General features: G+C 40.0%; 2 protein-coding genes across 2 annotated transcripts; one reads left to right on the forward strand and one right to left on the reverse strand.

Moving 5' to 3' along the window:
- The first annotated feature begins 19 nt into the window (after window positions 1–19).
- Window positions 20–5965, forward strand: LOC110370852 (uncharacterized). Its single transcript, XM_049843242.2, has 8 exons — window positions 20–424; window positions 1417–1650; window positions 2893–3042; window positions 3130–3298; window positions 3572–3675; window positions 4040–4195; window positions 4378–4593; window positions 4722–5965. Exons 1-8 carry the CDS (start codon window positions 373–375, stop codon window positions 5663–5665), a joined length of 2025 nt encoding a protein of 674 aa, XP_049699199.2. The 5' UTR covers window positions 20–372; the 3' UTR covers window positions 5666–5965.
- LOC126055184 (fatty acid synthase) lies at window positions 5930–18156 on the reverse strand. The gene is given in 39 exon segments (XM_064040594.1): window positions 5930–6263; window positions 6265–6568; window positions 6716–6818; window positions 6895–7071; window positions 7281–7422; window positions 7767–7917; window positions 8043–8169; window positions 8278–8389; window positions 8508–8723; window positions 8794–8946; window positions 9113–9285; window positions 9368–9535; window positions 9613–9725; window positions 9810–9987; window positions 10168–10318; window positions 10450–10562; window positions 10673–10822; window positions 10900–11334; window positions 11426–11704; window positions 11779–11893; window positions 11985–12242; window positions 12354–12508; window positions 12622–12812; window positions 12893–13002; window positions 13099–13218; window positions 13299–13483; window positions 13560–13708; window positions 13795–13978; window positions 14070–14221; window positions 14342–14511; window positions 14616–14778; window positions 14869–15055; window positions 15171–15517; window positions 15690–15868; window positions 15948–16064; window positions 16318–16521; window positions 16836–16956; window positions 17451–17643; window positions 17984–18156. Coding segments are annotated over 39 exon segments (6978 nt in total). The 5' UTR covers window positions 18152–18156; the 3' UTR covers window positions 5930–5998.
- Between the last annotated feature and the right edge of the window lie 1619 nt (window positions 18157–19775).

Here is a 19775-nt window from a genome sequence, read left to right on the forward strand (position 1 = left end):
ATATTTTTCTTTTACACCACAGTTGTCTTATACCCCACTCACATCCCACTGCAATCCCACCATCAGTATTTTCTGGTTCTGTTACAAAGACGTCTAATATTGCGAGACACATACCTAGTACTAGACTTAGTAGACTTTACTCTGCTCTTTCCTTGACTCCTTCACTCAGCCACAGCTTGTACAAAATTACGTGATAAATCTCACAGAACCTCATGAAGGAATATAACCCAGGTATCTACGTAGTGCAACGCCCAGCTATATTGTTCAACAAAATAAGCATAAAACGCTTATCGATTTAAATTTACGTCATCGATAACAAAGTCGATTTTAGTGTTTCATACATTTCCGTAGTGGCAATGTAAGTTAAAAAGAATGTTACTTTTGTTATTGTATTTTGTTCCCTTAAGAATATCGATAAGTCAAAGTAAGTTGATTTGTGTGAAATGCTACTAGATACGTACCTGTATGCAGTAGCACATAATATGAACAAATATTTTTTTATCGTTGGGTAAAGGCCCTCGCCTATAATTTTTTTATTGGGAGGTAAGAAAGTCAAACTTAGAGGTGCATAAATACGAACATATAATTAATGCAAATAAACGAACAAGATCGTCTTTGTTAACTTGTCCATTCAAAAATCAAAATCAAATTAAAACCAAAAAGCATTTATTCAAACTTGGCAGCAAAATGGCGACAAAACAGCACTTTTCGAACGTCAAAAATTACAAAAGACAGCCCCCACAACGCCCACCCACCCTTTACTACTTCCTATGTGTTTTTGCTGGGAAGAAGTGGCGCAACAAACCCCCAGCAACACATGTCTGTCTCTAGATTAAAAGAACCGTCAGCGGGCGACAGGCGCGGGGGCGCCACCACCTGCATCACAAGAATCACGCCTTGCGCTCCGGCTATTATAAATAAGGACTCCTCCCTACTTGGGTTAGGTTAGCCCTGCTGTTAGGCGCGCAGTCGCCGGTGGGAGACTGGACGCCATAGATTCCCAGACCCCCTCTACTCAGGCGAGGTCGGAGTGCCGCTGGGCCTTTAAGTGGGTATGACAGGAACGTCTTCACCGGGGAGTCCCACATGTGGTATGTGGGACTCCGACAGGAAGGGCATGCGTAATAGCATTTTTCACCCAGCGACAAAAAAAAAATAGTTAAAATAACCTTTCAACAATGTTTTATATATAAATGGATATATAATATGTGTATATTGCAGTATACAATACGCAATATTGACTTGAATAAAATTACATTTAAAAATTATTTATAAAATCCACCACATGCTAGCTAGCACTCACCCTACACAACTAACCTAAGTAAGATATCATTGAAAGGTGATTCAGAAATAATGTAGTGATAGATTGTTACTTAACATACATTCAAAGTAGCTGAATACTGATTGTACTTTCAGCCACAGAGAATTCAACATTGAAAGGACAGCTTCGGAAGTCATTGGCCCACGTCAATGAGATGTTGGCCGACATCGAAGGCAAGATAGATCGCGAAAGAAAGCTGCTTTCCCAGATCGATGGTGGTTTGAGAGCTAACCCGGTTTATATGGACTACGATATCACAGACATTTGGTGGGAACCGAAAGAAAAAAGCACAGTACCAACGAGCATAACAAGGAGTAATAATCCTATAGGTTGTATACAAAATACCTTCTTATAAAACACTAGCGGTCGCCCGCGACTTCGTCCGTGTACAGTTTTTTTTTATCGTAAGCTAGCTAACTACAAATTGTAAGACCGTCAATTCTAAAACAGGACTTCCATGCGAATTATCAACCCCCGTTTAACCTCATAAGGAATGGTTTTTTTTAAATCCCTCCTTAATGCATGTCTTTCATCTATAAAGAACCATTTTATGTAAGTATTATATTTAATGTATTTACTCCCCTATGTACTCCCCTATACACCGTGACTTTTTAGTCGTCTTACAAAGGTGGTCCACTCAATCTATCCGACATAAAATACCACTAGACACGATTATTAATTTTGTAGCCCTACTTAATTAAGATAATAGGTGCAAAGAAAAATACTGAAAAAAAATGTTTACGTATCAAACGGTACAAGGTAGGTACCTTCCCAACGCGCCGCGCTCCCAAAGTCACGGTGTATACTCCGCTATGTACTCCGCTATATACTTCCCTATGTACTCCGCTATGTACTTCAATATGTACTCCCCTATGTACTCCCCTATGTACTCCCCTATGTACTTCCCTAAGTACTTCTCTATGTACTCCTCTAAGTACTCTACCCTGTATTTCCTTTTGTACACTCTATGAACTCTATAAACTTCATAATGTTTACGAAACTTTAACCGTTTCCAGAAGCTCTCAATAAAATAAAAAGGCCCCTAATTTTGAAACATTTTTAATTACTGCTCTGCTCCTATAAGTCTTAGCGTGAGCTCGATAAAAGGTCTATCTAACATGTAAAGAATTTTTCAAATTGGACCAGTTGTTCCTGAGATTAGCGCGATCAAACAAACTCTTCAGCTTTATAATATTAGCACAGATATTAGTATAGATTGCACTTGAAGTGGTCGCTAAAATTACTTTTATTATACTAAGTTAGTTAATAAAATATGTACCACTAATAGTCACCGTCACAAACAATGTATTTTCATCGACTTAAAAGTGAAATACTCACGAAATGTGCAAAGAAATGTTAATTTAACACTCGTCAGTGCGTTAGAATAACTATTAAGTCCTCATCTTTTCACCTTTCTCATTAGAACAGTCTCTCAGCCCGACCTAATTCTAAATGAATATGTACGACTTTTTTCAGAAAATGCTTTTGTGCTATGTTTAACAAAAAAGTCAAATGAATGTTCTTTTGTATGTCTATTGTTTTGTATCACAGATTGTGTGCCAAACTTTCAGTTACCACCACATCGACGACGTCCCAAACTACAACTACAGTAACGGTGCCCTCATTGATTGTGACGCCAACTACTCCCACGCTATTTCCTCAGCCACCTCCGATCACGAAATCCACCTATCCAGCGAACTGGCCATTTCCGACTACTTCAGGTAAGTTCCAATTTGAATAAAACACCAATTACTTAGATGACATAGTTGGTGGACATTAAAAGCTAAATGAGCCGTCTATGTTTCAAGGAACATCAACTCCTGAAAAACAGTACGTACAAGCTATGAAGGAGATCATGGTTATGGATCACCATGGTTACTGCAGTGCTTTCTTAGCAAAGCTTACGGAATTGATAGCCATAAAGGACACAGCTAACGTTACACCATTATTGACTGAGATGGAGAAGTCAGTCTTCCAGTGAGTGTTACAGACATGTTATCCAGCAAGTTAGAAAAAGTACCCAAAAGAATGTTAAAATTGTAATGCGAACAATCAATATTTGTGATATCACCAAGCCGTACAAAAACTATTGTCTGATACAATAATACCATACTTCGTAAGATTAGGGCCCAATTTTTCAATCATCGGTTTACTCCCTATATTGATACTACTATACTATATTGATTTTATAACATGGGGTGTATCGGATTAATAAAGTCACCATTTTTAGTAACTTTCGTTAAATTACAGAGCGATAGAATCTGGGAAATTGAACAGTATGGGTAACAGTCTTGTTAACGGACTGAAGATGGTGCTCAACATGGTGACAGCGCTGCATCCTACAGTTATACAACGTAATTAAACATAATTTATTCTTCTAGTAAAAAGTCTTCACCAGCTATGAAGATTAAAATCTGAGAAAAGCAGAGGAATGACGATTATGTTAACATAATATATTTGTACGCCTGTGGGTAAAACAGAGAAACTAAAACCTACTTGTAACATCTCACACTGCTGTAATTTGACCTACGTTTACAAATAAAGCAATCTGATTCTGACACAAAACAATAAAATGAATAAGAAAAAATAATAATAATAACTTCCAGGCCGAATGGTGCACAATCATTTTTACAGACACCAGTACATTCTAAATCCTGCACTTTCATACTTCGGCATACACTTGAATAATAACCAAAAGTATAATCACGTTTGTTACAGAACAGGCATCAGTAGCTCACTATGTTATAAAACACAAAAACGCACTCATGACCAAAGACTTGAATGCAGTCTTGAACTACTTCGATAAACTATTCAATGACGCTGAAGGAGAGCAACTGTTTGCAACGCTTTACCCTTTTGAACAATATCCTGATGGTAACATTCCAATACTAATACCACTTCTTTAAAAATGCAATCACCTGTTGCCTTGAATTTTAGGGTACCTAATTGTCTTTGACCTGGAAATTAACTTATAGCTTATAGCTGACTATAGCTTATAACTGTCATCGCTTAAATGAACCAGATGAATGACTCACCAGTGTTCATCATTTTTCCAGGTGGCAAGACTGCTACAGAAGTGAGCGAGAGAATGTTAGGTGCGGTACTTGCTCCAGTAATTAGGCTAGAAGGAAAGAGACCCCTAAGGAGACTTATTCAAGCTATTAACGAGGCGGTTCAGGACATGTACCCGAATTGGCGAGCACAAACCTTGCCTCCATCTGAAACCCTTGCCAACAACACTTCTGACAACAATACTTATAACATTTCCGGAGGTAATACCCTAGTTTCAGTACAGATAGGTACTTGAATAAATAGCAAAGAGTCATCCTTCAGTACTGTTATAATCTGAGTTATCCAAAAATACCAATATGCTCCGGTAAATATTAATTCCTCTCTGCAGTTCCAGGAAGGCGAAGCTTGAACTATAAAAGGATACTAAAACACTTTTTACTAAAACATCCAAGATATTTAAAAGAAATAAGGCGGCATAAGCTACATAAGAAGAAGAATGTTCACCATAATGTACTTAAGAAGAAGAATGTTCACCATAATATACTAAAGAAGAAAAAGGTTCACCATAATACACTTAAGAAGAAAAATGTTCACCATAATGTACTTAAGAAAAATAATTTTCATCATTCGACTCATAAACACCAACGTCATCATAAAAAAGATTTTTCTAGACGTGAAAGACATGGGCACCTCAAGCCGACGATTAGGAGCGCCAGTAAATACCGCAACCAAAGAATACATGACACTAGTGAGAGCGGAGCATTTTATCATGGCTCTACCACAACCACATCACGGGCTATCAAGAAAAGCAAATTGCGGAACCGCCGAGACAAAAAGCTAACAAAGCAATTAGAAGAAAAAGAAAAACAACTGCGATATCTCCAAGAAAAACAAAGGCACTATAGACTTCTTGCCAAGAAAAGAAAGGCTAAGAAATCTGATAATAATGATTATCCAAAATATTTCAAGAAACTCGCACTAGATTACTTTAGACAGACGAAACACGGTAAAAATAAAAAACACAGAAGATTCATGGGTTCGTCCTCGAAAGATAGCAATGAGACCAACACTAGCGCCTATGAGGATTCTAAACATTCTGTAGAAAACAATGTGTTACGTAAAATAATAGACTTTTCCAGCTACAGCGACCAAGAGGAGGACTTAAGATCCAATTTAAACGACGCATTACGACACGGCAACGCCACCATCGTCTCGTTTAGAGCGATGGACTTTAAGAACCAATCCCTCTGGGACATGACCAGCGCTTCTGACGATGAATGGGTTTTGAAGAACAATATATATAAAGTGTTTGAAGAGTTAGATAATCCTTAGGCTTTAAACATCATGATATCTATCTCTGGTGGAACATGGCAGGCGGAATATGATATTATTTTCCATTTAGAGAGTTAAGGGGTCATACCAGTATAAGTACTTCGGAGACCTAAAGTTGACAATAAAAATATTGCTGACATCTTTGGTGTACATACCTTTCTTATTATTTTTTGAGTCAAGAGACATTTAGATAAGCGCATCATGTTTTGCAGAGCGTCATCAAGATCAACCTCATTCAAAAATCAAAAACTGTAATATTTTCAAACCTTCATTTATTTTATAAATAAATATTTAAATAACTTAGATAACAAACATGATATAACATTCGAGTTTTCAGTTAACAGTTATAAAACTGTACGGATTGAGCAAATATGCTTCGCAGATATTCTTTTCTTTGAATAATTGTAATAGTTCATCGTCTAGATACTCGTTGACGATAGAGGCACAACTAATGTCTCTGGCTGCGTGTGCTAGCGGTGAGTTGAGCTGGTGCACGACGACGGGCAGCTGAGAGTGGTGCTGCAGCGCGCGCGCGGGCGGCTGTGGGCGCGCGGCGGCGGCGCGCAGCAGCACCAGGCGCGAGCGCAGCGCCCGCGCGCATGGCGCGCGCGCGCTGGATGCGCGACAGCGCCGTCTCCAGCAGCGCGCGCGCGTACTGCGCCGAGTGCGGCACGCGCCCCAGCAGAGTGCGCACGCACAACTCCACCTTCTGCGCCCACGTGGCAGCGCCACTTATTGCTGCATCTAGGTTGACATCCATATCACCTACCATCAACTTGTACATATGTTTGACCACCGCGTTCTGCAGATGTTCCTCGGTCTTATAATCTGAGAGGTTTTCTTCAACTGCAGATTGTAACTCGTCCGGCGCACAGCCAAGACAGTAAACAGTTCCAGTTAGTCCTGCAAATGGAAATAAATGCAATCAAGCTGCGATCGAAGGTAAGATGCCTTTCCTTTAGGTACATGAAATGAGCGTCTTATATGCTTCTTAGTTGCGGACTATAACATATTATGATGTTAGTCAAGGTCCTCAATGGGTACTCTTACCTTTATCTTCTAATATAGCTGCAATTTCTAATGCCACCATTATTCCTGTTTCATAGCCCAATAAATAAAACTTGTTTTTCAACCCTGTCTTATTCAGCAACACCTAAAAAAACAGAGGAACGTATTAATTACATGAGAATGAGCAATATTACATTACATCATTTAAAACAAGCACATACCTCGACATATCGTTTAGCAGTTTCGTGTACAGTTTCGTTCGGTCGGTCGAGCCCCGGCTGCAGTACAATGGCGGGCAGCTTGAGGCGCTCGCACAGCAGCCGGAACCGCTCGTGATGTCCCTCCATGCCCGGCACTATGCACAGGTACGTTTGAGATGCGTCGAATTCGTCTTCTCGCTAAAAATAAGTAAGGAAACATTAGTCTGAATCTTTAATAGAATGTCTGAGAGTTGTTTTGTTGTCGTGGATAGGAGATAGAAGATTAGATACGTTTAGCCGCAAGTATTATATTTCGAGTTTAGATGGAAAAACACCAGACTTGAATTAAATTAACAATCTAGTAGGCAAGGGTGTTCTTGACATTGTTCAATGGTTCAAATACTTACCAATACGTCACCACTAGAAATTGTAGGCATGTTCACAAAATCAGTAGTCGCTTTGAGTTCATCTGTGTCGACATATGAGAAGAAAGTCGCTAGCCCTTTCACGTCTTCAAATGATTGTTCTGTTGTTCCCAAGTTTTGTATGCTGGTGAATAACAATTACTTCCATTAGGTAAAAGGTAATTAAGGCCCTTGCCTTAATTTACCGTACCCACCTTACCCATTGGTACGGTTATAAATATTCTTAATTTTGTAGCTTTTATATGCAGCTTTAATAAATATTTCAGAATTAAAATAATAACGTCTTCCAAACCAACATTTGGCCATGACGGCTATCTATAAAATTCTGCCATCTGTGCAGGAAATACTACAGTGCACAAACATTTGCTTTTTAAAAGATTATGTTGAAAGTCAAATTTGGGGATTCAAGATTTAGACCACGAATTTTGGACTTTGGGACCACATTTAGTAGTAATTTAACAAACTTACGTCTGTAATGTAAGTTTCGGTACTTCATTTTCACTAAACTCAACGTTGTAGTGTACTCGCAAGAACGTGGCTACTAGTAATAGCTTATCGTCTTGAATACCCAGCTCTTCTAACGTAGCGGTCAGTGGTGTGTTCTCTTTCAAATTAATTTCTGGAAATAAATTGTAAGTTTTATAGGCATATTTGGTCCTATTTTACGGTAAAACTATTAGGTAAAAAAGGTGTTTGGGTAGTGATATTATGTTTGTACAGATTTAGATTAGACTTAATAACAACCTGCCAACGCAGCAAGTTGTTGCAACAAATCAGATGTTTGTGTGTTTGCTTTCTGCGCGACCAGCACAGTATCAGTTCCGCATAGAGCTCGCTCCACGGCATCCACTGCATAACTAGCGCCCGACTCCTGAAAGCAAATTATTATAATTAAATTGTTTTCAATGCTAAATGATTTCAACTCGTCAGGACATCTCAAACCCACTATCGCATTTAAAATGTCAGTAAGGATACTTACATTCTTCAGTTCAGGCAGAGCTATGAAATTAGCTGGGAACTTATCCTGTGTACGGGATTGGCACGTTTGTTTGCCCGTCATAGCATCACCGAGGTTTATAACAACAAACCGTCTGAAAAAGGAGTTAACATTTATTTAATTATCTCGGTGCACAATAATGCTACTCGACTAGAAGCTGGCTAAGTTATCTTCATTTAAAGCATTTAGAAAATGTAGGGACAAAATCTCACCTTAGCTGTTGACAAACTTTTCGTGACACTGCATCCAGTTGAGCAAGTAATAATTCCTGGACCATAACGTTGTCATCATTTGCAAATGCATATATTCCTTGCACTGAACCCATACCTTCAGCTTCATTAATTAATGCCATTACATCTTTTTCTGTGTTGAAACTATCTGAAGAGATTTTTATTTGGACACCGGCCTTTGTCCATGCCCTGAATAAAAGAAAGGTAAGTTTTTATTAACATTTTATAACCATTCGAAATTCGAAAGTCCTTACGAAGCTTTACTTACCGTAACTTGAATTGGAATTTAGCTTTTCCATGGTCCTTGGTGTGTATAAGAAGTTTCTTTGCACCTCGAGTCACAAGTCTGTCTACCAGTTGAAGTCCTAAACTTTCGTCATTCATTATAATAAGCTGGCAAAGATGCGGGCTGCAGAAGACTCTGTAAGACATTAAACCTTTTAGCACAAAACTCATAAAATCAAAGTTCGGATATCATTGGCTCACTCGCGCTACTGTGAGTAAAGTTTTACTGTAGACGGCCACAATTCCGGCCGTTTTGAAACTAACTCATTGATTTTAAGACAATATTTTCACAATGTCCTCACCTGGGTTTAGCCATCAGTGTTTCCTCGTGCATCCTGAGCAGCACCCTGCCGCGGTGTCGGCTGGCGGCCAGCAGACGGAACGCGCGCGCGGCCTCGTGCGGCGCGTACGTCACGCGCGACAGCGGACGCACGTAGCCCGCGCGAATGCCCTCGCTTATCATGCGCTGTAAAGCCTGAGGGAAGGACCATTTTACTTGAATATCATTTGCCTAGCCTTCTCGTGCTAAAAACCACTGCTTTCTTTGCTGTACTTACATTGATTTCACGAGCGTCTACACCGTCAAATATTATTGAGAAATCGGTAGTCATATAGGCCCTTTCCTTTGTAAGATGGAACATGCCGAATTCAAAATCTTCTTCTTGATTGTGTATTTGTGAAACATCCAAAAATACTCCATCGAAACCACCACAGCAGAGTGTAGACTGAAGAAAACGGTTTCGTTAATGTTATGTTCAAAATATGAGTCAAATGAAACAAAAGTAATAGAAAAGTTACGTACTTTTTTCAAATCTCCTTTAACTGAGCTTAGAACGATTTCACATCCCTTCCCCTTTGTTGCATTTAGAACCATATCACGGAAACTATGATCACGAGAATTTCCGACGTTCTCAGCTGAAAACAAAATATGTATGTTTAGTCATTATATAATTTGAGAACTAATGCTACGTCCAAGCGGATATAAAATCAAAATCTTACGTTTTAATCCTGGGAATAGTTTGAGTAAGAATTGTTTCTTGCGTATGTCACTGACGGTCGTGAATACTTGGCAGCCGTGAGCCAGTGCTATGGACAGCACAGCCTGACCAAAGGCTCCAGCCCCGCCGTGCACAAACACAGTTGTGGTAGGAGACAGGGCCTTTTTAGCTTTGATAGCCTACAATACATAATTGGAATTGATTTCTGATTTGGGATGCATTCCTTGGGAACAGTAACGCAATAAAAATTCATTTATAGAAGTATTTTCGTGAGTGACAGATTGCCGTCCTATCTTAAGAGTGATAGAATGGTGACGCTATTAATGTAAGCTGTTGAAGTTGATATGTGGTGTACTCACGAGACAGTAGAAGGCGTGCGCGTATGCGAGCGGCACGGTGGCGGCGTCCTCGAGGCTCCAGTGTACCGGCACGGGCCACAGCAGCTGCGACTGCGCGCGCACCACGCTGCTGGCTGCTCCACCTCGCACCAAGCCCATCACGCGAGTGCCGCTATCATGAAACATATATTAGCGTGATTATCTGGCACATTATTAATGATTGATATCAATATGTCCGAAAACTAAGTCTCCAACTACAGGAAACCCCAAAATATTTGACTACAGATCTACCATATTTTTTACCTCTTAGTGATTCCACTGAAATCCATGCAATAGTTGTTTTCTTGTTCATCATTGAATGGAATTTTTCCAATGGCCTTCTTAACATCTGTGTTAGATATACCAGCATAATGGACCTGAAAGAAAGAATCATTTAAAAACTATATTTTTGTGACTCAAACAAAGGATTTTTTCTCTCAACTCTCAGTACACCATCTTCTTTGCGAGGTCTATTAAAGGTACATACCGTCACTGGTATTCCAGAGTCACCGGCATCAGTGGCCTCCACCCACTGCAGTGCATTGAGGTCTCCAACCTGTGCGCTCTGAAGAGTTACATTGCTGCACACGGTCGAAGCGTCCGACACTGACACCAAGTACTCTCCTCCCCAGATACCCTAAAATTTTGCAATTTTATGTCAAATTGTAGGCTACGGCATCAGGAACAAAAAGGACAAAAAATGTTTACACTTACATGATCGAAAACAGTAAACGCGAGGTTAACGTGAGGCAGATCATCCAAAAAGAAGTTATTGCCTTCTTCAGTGTTAACAGTGACCAAATGAATATGATTGCGTTGTACATCTTTCCGCCAAGTTTGGACAAGAGATTTCAGGCCGGCCGGGGTTGGGTAGGGAGCAATGATGAGCAGACGGTTGCGGGGCGGGAGGCTGGCTCGTGTGGCCGTGAGGTGCGCGAAGTCGAGGTTGGCTCGCACGGTGATGGCCGTGGTCGGCGTGTCCAGTTGCTTCGGCCGCCAGCGCACCAGGTCCAGTCGAGTGCGCTCATTGCCATGAGACGCTAACGTTTTGTACAAAGCTTCTGGCCGCACGCGCCCTGTGTACATATTGTCCTCTTCGTTCACGATGAAGGAATCACGTTCCAGTCCGAAATGCAGCATTTGACACATCTGTTAATGAAACAGTTGAAGATCAATAGCTATATCAATCGAATATATATTCGATTGATAATGCGAAGAAAATTATTATGAGAATACTTACGGTATCATCAATTGATAGATCACGGAGAATCACAACATCTGCTTTCTTCAGTGAACAGCCATTGTTCTTTGCTGAGCTAAAATCTTCTAAATCCCATTCTTCATATTCAATGGTGACACCATTAACATTTGATCCAACATTCTTTATTTCTTCAAAGACAGCGCTTCTCGATCGGTTGTTAGTAACACCCATAACTTTTATGGAGTCTTTGTTTATGTTTTCAGTAATTATTTGCAAAAAAACTTGAAGTGAAGTTGAGAGCTGGAAATAATCATAAAACTTAATGAAATAGATATTTAATGCGTAGAATAATAAGTATTGTAGCCTATTGTAATTATTATAAAGATACTTACTTGCTGGTCTACTTGGAAATTCGGCACAAACTTCAGTGACTGCATTTTCATGTTTCTCGTACTTATTGCTGACAAATTACGGTAATTGATGTTCTCCAGTATAACACCACCACACCTAAGAAAAGTATAAAAACATAATTATTATAAAGTTTTACTCTTATAGTTTTCTCACATATTAAAGATGCTTAAAATCTGCTTATTATTACCTAGTAAAGTCATGTTCTTCTAACACCTCAGCTCTGTACAAGACTTTGTCTTCTGACGTGATTGTTTTCGCGTTTTGATGCTTTTCGACGTCAATGGCGAGTCTCCTGATGTGCGTGGGCAGCGTGACGGCGCGGTGCGGCTGGCGCAGCATGTTGAGCTGCAGCAAGCCGTCGAGGAACGTCACCCAGTTGTCGCGCCACGCCAGCGCCGCCGCGCTCAGCGCGCTGTCACACCCCTCCATGCTGCGGAACTCGCCGCTGTGGGAGTGTCCAAATTCAGTATGACAAAAACATTCGTTCCAACATCATACTACTTCTAGTTATATTTTGAAAAACATATACTATAAGTAAGTTATATTTTTACATTACCTGTACATGTAATCTCGTTCACGCAACAAATCATAAATATCGTCAGAGTTGAGCTCCATCTCCTCGGAGCCTTTGAATTGCACTTCATCTTTCTTATCGCTTTTTACGGAGTCAAAGATTGTGCCTGTTGCCACCTTGACGTCTTGGTCAAACACCTGAAATATTAATAAACAAATTACTTTATTTGAACTTAGGGAGAACAATTATGTAGCAGCTGCAGATCTTAGTTGAAACTATTATATCTCAAAGACAATTCTGCAAAGCATACCTCAAACGATCCAGTTCCTTTTTGCAGTGCAACCCTGAGCTTGAGTTGGCTCTGGGAATGCATGACGGGCTGAGCATACAGGTGCACATCACGGAATTCTACTGACAACTGCTTCTTAGGAACATTCAGGGTCATGGCCAGGGTATCCCATACAGCCACCAATGATGCCATAAACGGGAACATCGTATTTTCTGAAATAGTCGTAACATGTTTAACAAGTTCGTTAATATGATGGCATAGATAGATCTACGTGCTTAGAAAAGTTAAATACCTCTGATGATGTGTCCTTTAAGATATTCATGTTCTTTATCGTGCAAAGACATAACGTAAGTACAAGCTGCGCCGTATCTTCTAGCTGCTGAACGGTATACAGGTAAAAGCCTGAAAATCAAAGCACATGCAGTAGTCTCGTTTCAAAAAAATCTTGCTAGCTTTGGTGTGAAGTTCCAAAGGATGTAAAACCAATGAAATGCTTACCATTTTTCTCCGTGCGCCCACTCGATAAGATTGGACAAGAATGGCGTCTCTGTAGACACTGGCATCTCGACCTTAGGGTAGAGAATGTGAACTTTTGGGTTGTAACCCTCCATATACAACCTAGGAAAGAACATAATCAATTAAATAATTGTTACTGAGAATATACAAATGCAACAGTAATTTAAACAAATTGTACTGACTTCCCAACAGCTTCAAGCAGTAGGTATGTATTGTCGGGATGGGCGCGCCTGGTAAGCGCAATGTTCTTACAGTCGCTGGGGAGAGATCTCTTCAGGATGGCTTGCAGTAGACCGTGGGGAGCCACCTCCACCAACACCGCGTTACTCGGTATATGCTTCATCGTCTCCTCGAACAGCACCGGGTTCTACACACCAAACACCATCGTTAGGAAATACAAAAAACTTCAACATAAGAGACTTATATGTATATTAAGTTCCTACCAAAAGGTTGTTCGTGTGATATTCCGCTGAAGAGTACTTAGCCAGGGATTCTTCCCATCTATCTTCTGGTACAGAAGTCGATACCCAACGCTTACTACGTTCCCTGGGAGTCTTAATTACTTCCTTTAGGTACTTCAGCAAACCAGGACCTGTAGTAACATAGAAAAATATTTATATCGACAACCAAAGTAAGGTACATAAATAAAAAATACCGTAAAATATAAAGTATATTTACCAGCGGCAGCAATATAACGTGAATGATAGGCAATGTTGGAGCATGGAACTTCTTTAGCGAAAATTCCCTTTTCAGTCAACTCCGCGACAAACTCGCGCATCTTGTCAGCGGGTCCCGAAATAGTGCTGGACTCAGGTCCATTGTGACAAGCTACCTCTATCTCAGGAGGACACATTTTTGAAATCTGTCGATATAAAATAATAGAAGATTAATAAGCATAAATATGTAAGACTTCCCATGTCTCAAATCTTGTAGAATCAGAAATCATTATGTACCTGTTCATATCCCAATCCAATAGCAGCCATCGATCCACGTATGAATGGAGTTTGCAGTGATACTAGACCGCGACTGTAAGCTGACAATATCATTTCCTCGGCTGTTAAACAGCCGTCGGCGTACGCGCACCCCAATTCACCTACACTGTGACCTGTTTATTAGAAGACATTCGTTTATTTCAGAATATCTAATTTATTTAATAAAATAAATGTCTATATTTTCTTTCTTTAAAAAATTAAGAGATTTTTCAGTAGTTTTTTCAAAGTATTACCTATGATTCCATCTGGTACCAATCCAAGTTCCCGAAGCACATCAGTGAGACCTATTTGAATGGCAGCTATTCCCACAAATGAGTGCAGGATATTGTTGAACATCGTCTTTTCGGGAGACGTGATTATGTTGACGATGTCGATTCCTTTCGGCTCCAGAGCAACGCGGCATCTGAAATGTAGATTTAAATCATAATGCTTAAGAAAAAACAAGTAAATTCTTATTTCTTCAAAAAAAAATTGATGACAGCGAACTTGATCAAAGAAAATAAATACCGTTCTATGGCAGCAGCGAAGATAGGTATGCGCATGAGTTGCGCGCCCATTCCAGCCCACTGCGAGCCCATCCCGCTGTACACGAACCACAGCGGTCTGCGAGCGTCGTCGAAGTACTCAGCCTGCTCACATAGAGTCACAGTCTTCTGTTCTTCGTCCGTCTCTAGAGAATCAAAAAGATTTCGGTCATCATCAAATCGTATCTATATCCATTAAAAATTAAGTTCTCACCACAATTATTAAGTTGACTTACGTAGAATTATGAATCCTCTGCCCAAGTGGCCCGTGATGTTATATTGATGAATGTTGTGTAGCAGAGCTAATTCCTCAGGGTCTATTGGGTGCGACTTCAAGTATCCAAAGATCTTCGAAACGGTGGAATCTTGTCTCGCAGATAGTGTCACGAGATGCGGGATGTTACTCTTGTACCGTGTTGTGTCCTGAAAGACCACAATAGGAATTAGATGACTGACGTGAGGTGATGTGATGTGGGGTTGACAAGTACAGTCGTTTACAGAACCAGAATCAACAGGTTTAATTGTTCTAGGGTCATACCTTGGGCTTGTAATGTCCATGTAGAAGAACATGCGAGTTGACGCCAGTGACGGACATTCCATTAACGGCGACATAGCTGCGCTGGATAGGCTCGTGTTCCGTAACTACGCGCATGCGTCCATCCCTTATTCCCGCCACATCTTGTCGTGGACTCTCACAATGCAGATTGGCTGCTATCTCCCCACGCCGGTAGCCCAGCAACACCTTCGTTATAGCAGATATGCCCGAAGCGGCTTCACCATACCCAATGTTACTAATGACGCTGCCCACAAGAAGTGGCTCTTCTTTTCCCTTGCAGAACACCCTATCGATGGCTTCTAATTCTGCTTTGTCGGCCTCTGATGAAGCTGGAATAAAAAGTATCCCTTTATTTACCCGAACCTCCCAAAATTATACGTAGTTTTTTTTTCATTTTATTGTTTCTACGTCATTGTTCTGATAAAACATGACAACGAAATGTTTATTAATTATATGCATAATGTAAACTAAACTTTTATGCATAAAGAATATGACAAATACCTGAACCAAAAGCTTCAACGTATTCGACAGCATGCGGTGGCACCCTCGCTTCCTCATAAAATTTGTTCAAGAAGTTAACAGTCGATTCGGGGTTTCTAATGTAACCGTATTGGGGTCCTGTTTCTGTCTTTAACAGACCAACAAATTCCGTTTTCGCGTGCATTAAGTCAGCATAAATCCTGTAAAAAATAATTTATATTTAGAATATAGATTTAGGTCTAGAGAAAGGCTAAGACATGAATCATTAGTTAAACGTACCTCAAAGCATCTTTAGCCTTCTGTAGAAACAGAACGTTAATAGCTTCTGACTTAACGCAGCCGTCGGCATTCGTATCGAATGATTTCGTCTTACCATCCACCGCCTGGTTTATGATTCTGCAAACAGAAAGGTACAATTAAAAGTTGATCATTGCACAACCTACAATTGAAGGAAAATTACATGAACCCCTTTTATAAAGACTTAGGAATCCTCTCGGATAAATTATCGTTTAATTGACAAGGAATAGACTGGAAGCCGACCCTAACATAGTTAGGACAAGACTCGGGAGATGATGAATTGACAAGGAATATAAAATCATCAGAATTGCAGTCATTTTCTAAATACACAAATTACTACTTTTATATTTACCTTCCATAATGCACCGTAGACTGAGGATGCAGACACAAGTAGCTCCCGCCGACGATAGCAGCCTCGCATTCGCCTCGACTCATAGCGAGGTAGGCTTGCTCAAGCGCCGCCGTAGAACTGCAGCACGCCTCGTCGATAGACATGGACGGACCCTTCGCGTTCAGCCAGTACGAGATGCGGTTCGCGAACATAGCCTTACAACACCTGTAAATAATCTTGATCTTATAAATCCGGGCATCTTATCTTACCACCAGCACCCTAAAATAATAACTAAAGGTCTGTAGTCTAGAGCTGCGGGATGGTTCGAAATGGTTTTATATACATATGTATGTATATGTGGTTTTAGTCAGTAAGAGTCTGATACTCTCTCACGCTGCTAACCCACAGCGGGAAGGGTCATTTGATGATATCCCATGAAAAAAACGACTATAGCTCATCAAGACTGGGATCTAATTCCCAACGCTAATTCCTAACGCATCGTTCATCAAAATCCAAGCAATGTTTTATCTATATCTTACCCAGTTATACCCAAGCCTGATCTAGAAGCCGCGTCATAGAAAGAAGCTTTTTCAGTCTCCGAGAAGCAGGATCCGACGAATACTCCAACTTTTTTACCAGACAAGCTCTCGGGGTTTACTCCTAGAAGAACAAAAAACATTAAAAACATATCCTTGGTCGTAAACATAAAAAAAATATGTAGAACATTAAAGTATAAATCCTGGGCCTTTAAATATTAATTTTTTGTGGTGAATTGTCAGCTCCGATCAACGGTCATGGATCAATAGGTAAACTTTAACATTAGACTATTAATTATTCAATTTGGATATTTTTAGGCAATTGTGTGCATTTGATTATATAATAGAAACAAATATATGCATTTATTCTTCTTGTTTTGTATAATAAGTAGAACCGTAGGTACTTTTTTAAATTAACTTTATTCCGAAAATTTACTGCAACGGTTTTTTATGTATTTATGTATTGTATAATGTACACAGCAGCATACAGTTATAGAGTTTCTTATATGTACATTACATCACCCTGTTACAAATGACAATTTTATATGTGTAGTCGTAGTCTTTAATGATACTACTGTGATATGAAGTTAGCAAGGGCGACGTTACGGTGTAGCTCACCTGCATCGTAAATAGCATTGTAGGCCTGTTCGAGAACCTTCCTGGACATGGGGTCCATATTGTTGCTGAGGCGGTAGTGCACCCTGAAGAACTGGGCATCGAACCGATCCAGGTCCGGCACCGTGCCCACGTGCTGCGCCGCCTCGGGGTGCGTCACCGACCAGCGGAGGCGGTCCGACGTCAATGGGTTCACCTGAACACATAGTTTAGGCAATATTTATATAAAAAAATAGTTCTGGTGATAAAGAATAAATATAAAATCAAGTGATGCTTTTTCTGTCGATGATGATGACTTTACGGTCGATGGGTTTGACAAAAGGTCCCTATTTATTACAGTAACTACATCTACAGTCTTGTGATACTATCTAGCTTCAGAAATACTTTTGCTGTTCTCCCCAGATCTAATGGAATGTCCCATGGGAAATATCTGACACACTTTTAATAGCTAAGTCAAAATTATAGCACTAAAGTAACCTTGTCTGACAAACTTGACCAACTCCATAGCAACCTCTTTTAAATAGAACGCTTCAAACCTTGTTGTACAGAATATCTTCCAAGTCCTTGACGTGTTGCGAGGAGGGGAAGAGCCCTGACATGCCAGAGATGACGACCCTCTCACCGTCAGGGACGGGCGACTTCCCCGACACGCCTTGTCTCTCCTGCTGCGGCTCCACGGCAAGCTCTTGAGGAGTCGGCGTCATTGTCAAACTGTTTCAGAAAGGAGCCAATTAGAAAATGTTGGTTTGGTGTGTGAATCTTGTGTTAGAAGTTGGAAGGGCTGGAAGGAACGAAGGATCCAAGTTGTCTCCAGATATTCTAGTAGAAAAGTAGATATAAGGTCTCCCAGCTACCTGATGCACAATCTAGGATTGGACTAATATGGAAATATTTTTTAAAGAAGAAAAATTAAGACTCGAAATCAAAGTCGTTATCCAAACTTGGTATGCAAAACAGCACTTTTTGAACGGCAGAAGTTTACAAACGACAGCCCCCAAAACGCCCGTCCTTCACCACTTCATATGTGTTTTTGCTGGGAAGAAGAAGTGGCGCATCAAACACCCCAGAAGTTACTCAGTTGCACCATTTAATTATCCACTAATTTAACTAAACCACTAGATATACTTAGTTAAATGTTGCAACTCACAGTTAATATTAACAATCAAAACACTATATCAGTACTTACGTGTAAATTATTAAACGAAATAATTCTTGAATTTGGAAACCACACCGAAGCCTTGTGATAGCTCAGTGCAAGTGATAACGAATCGAAATTTCTCCTATTTATATAGATTGGAATAAACATAACATTAGTAGCTATTGACCGTGGGTGAACTCAAACGGTTCGGGACGTTGAACCAATTATTTTGGTGTGTAAGTTTTTTTGGGCTAAAGTTTTGTGATGACACACCTACTTATACATTAAAGTTAACTACTTTCGTTAGTTTCAGGGAAATTAATCTTACTGATATTTTTTTATCGCTTTTGAAGAGGGATCGAGACCAAATTTTCGGATAGGTATTACTAGGTAGGACGCTTGTCGTAAGTACTTATTGTTATAAGTAGAGATGATGTTAAAAATATGATTGCTAGTCAAATCAATTCGGAATAACAAAGTTATAGAGGACTCAATAACTACACCTATTGCAGATTTTAGAGTGGATATAACTTAAATACCAAACCTTAATCAGTACACGCATGTCCCTATTTTATTACGCTTTTTTTTAAGTTTTTAGAAGCCCACAATGCGATTTCTGCCCGACCCGGGAATTGATCCGGTATCACCCGACTCGAGATCATAGGTACCTAATTGCATATACATGATAATCGGCGCCCAGTGTCGGCATGGATGGAACGGCATACGATACCTAGTTAAGTATGTGACGAATAAAATTACAATATACCATGAATGTAATTATGTCTGTAACTTAAGGTTAACTTTGAAACTATTTGACATTAACTGATAGTTTTACTCGAAACCCAAAAATGCTATACCGTGTCGTCAATGGGTGATTGGCCTATATAGATGTGATTTTATTACGTTTTGTAGCATGTTGATACGTAGTAATAGGTATTCAGGTATGATATAATCGAATGTTGACGTGTAATTATGTAGGTACTTGAGCCAGCTGGTTCTAGGCTGTCTAGCATTCTCAGTAATGTCATAGTACTTAATTCTCTTGATATCACATCTGAGGCCCGATTCTGCTAAATTTACTTAAGCGGCATACGATTCACATTCGACTGCGATCCAATCACGACTCGATTACGTTACGATTGAAGCGTATGTGGCATTCCGCTATTTTTTCTTTGAAAAAAAAACGTTCT

This window comes from Helicoverpa armigera, chromosome 22, assembly GCF_030705265.1.
Source record: "Helicoverpa armigera isolate CAAS_96S chromosome 22, ASM3070526v1, whole genome shotgun sequence".
In the NCBI taxonomy this organism is placed as follows: domain Eukaryota; kingdom Metazoa; phylum Arthropoda; class Insecta; order Lepidoptera; family Noctuidae; genus Helicoverpa; species Helicoverpa armigera.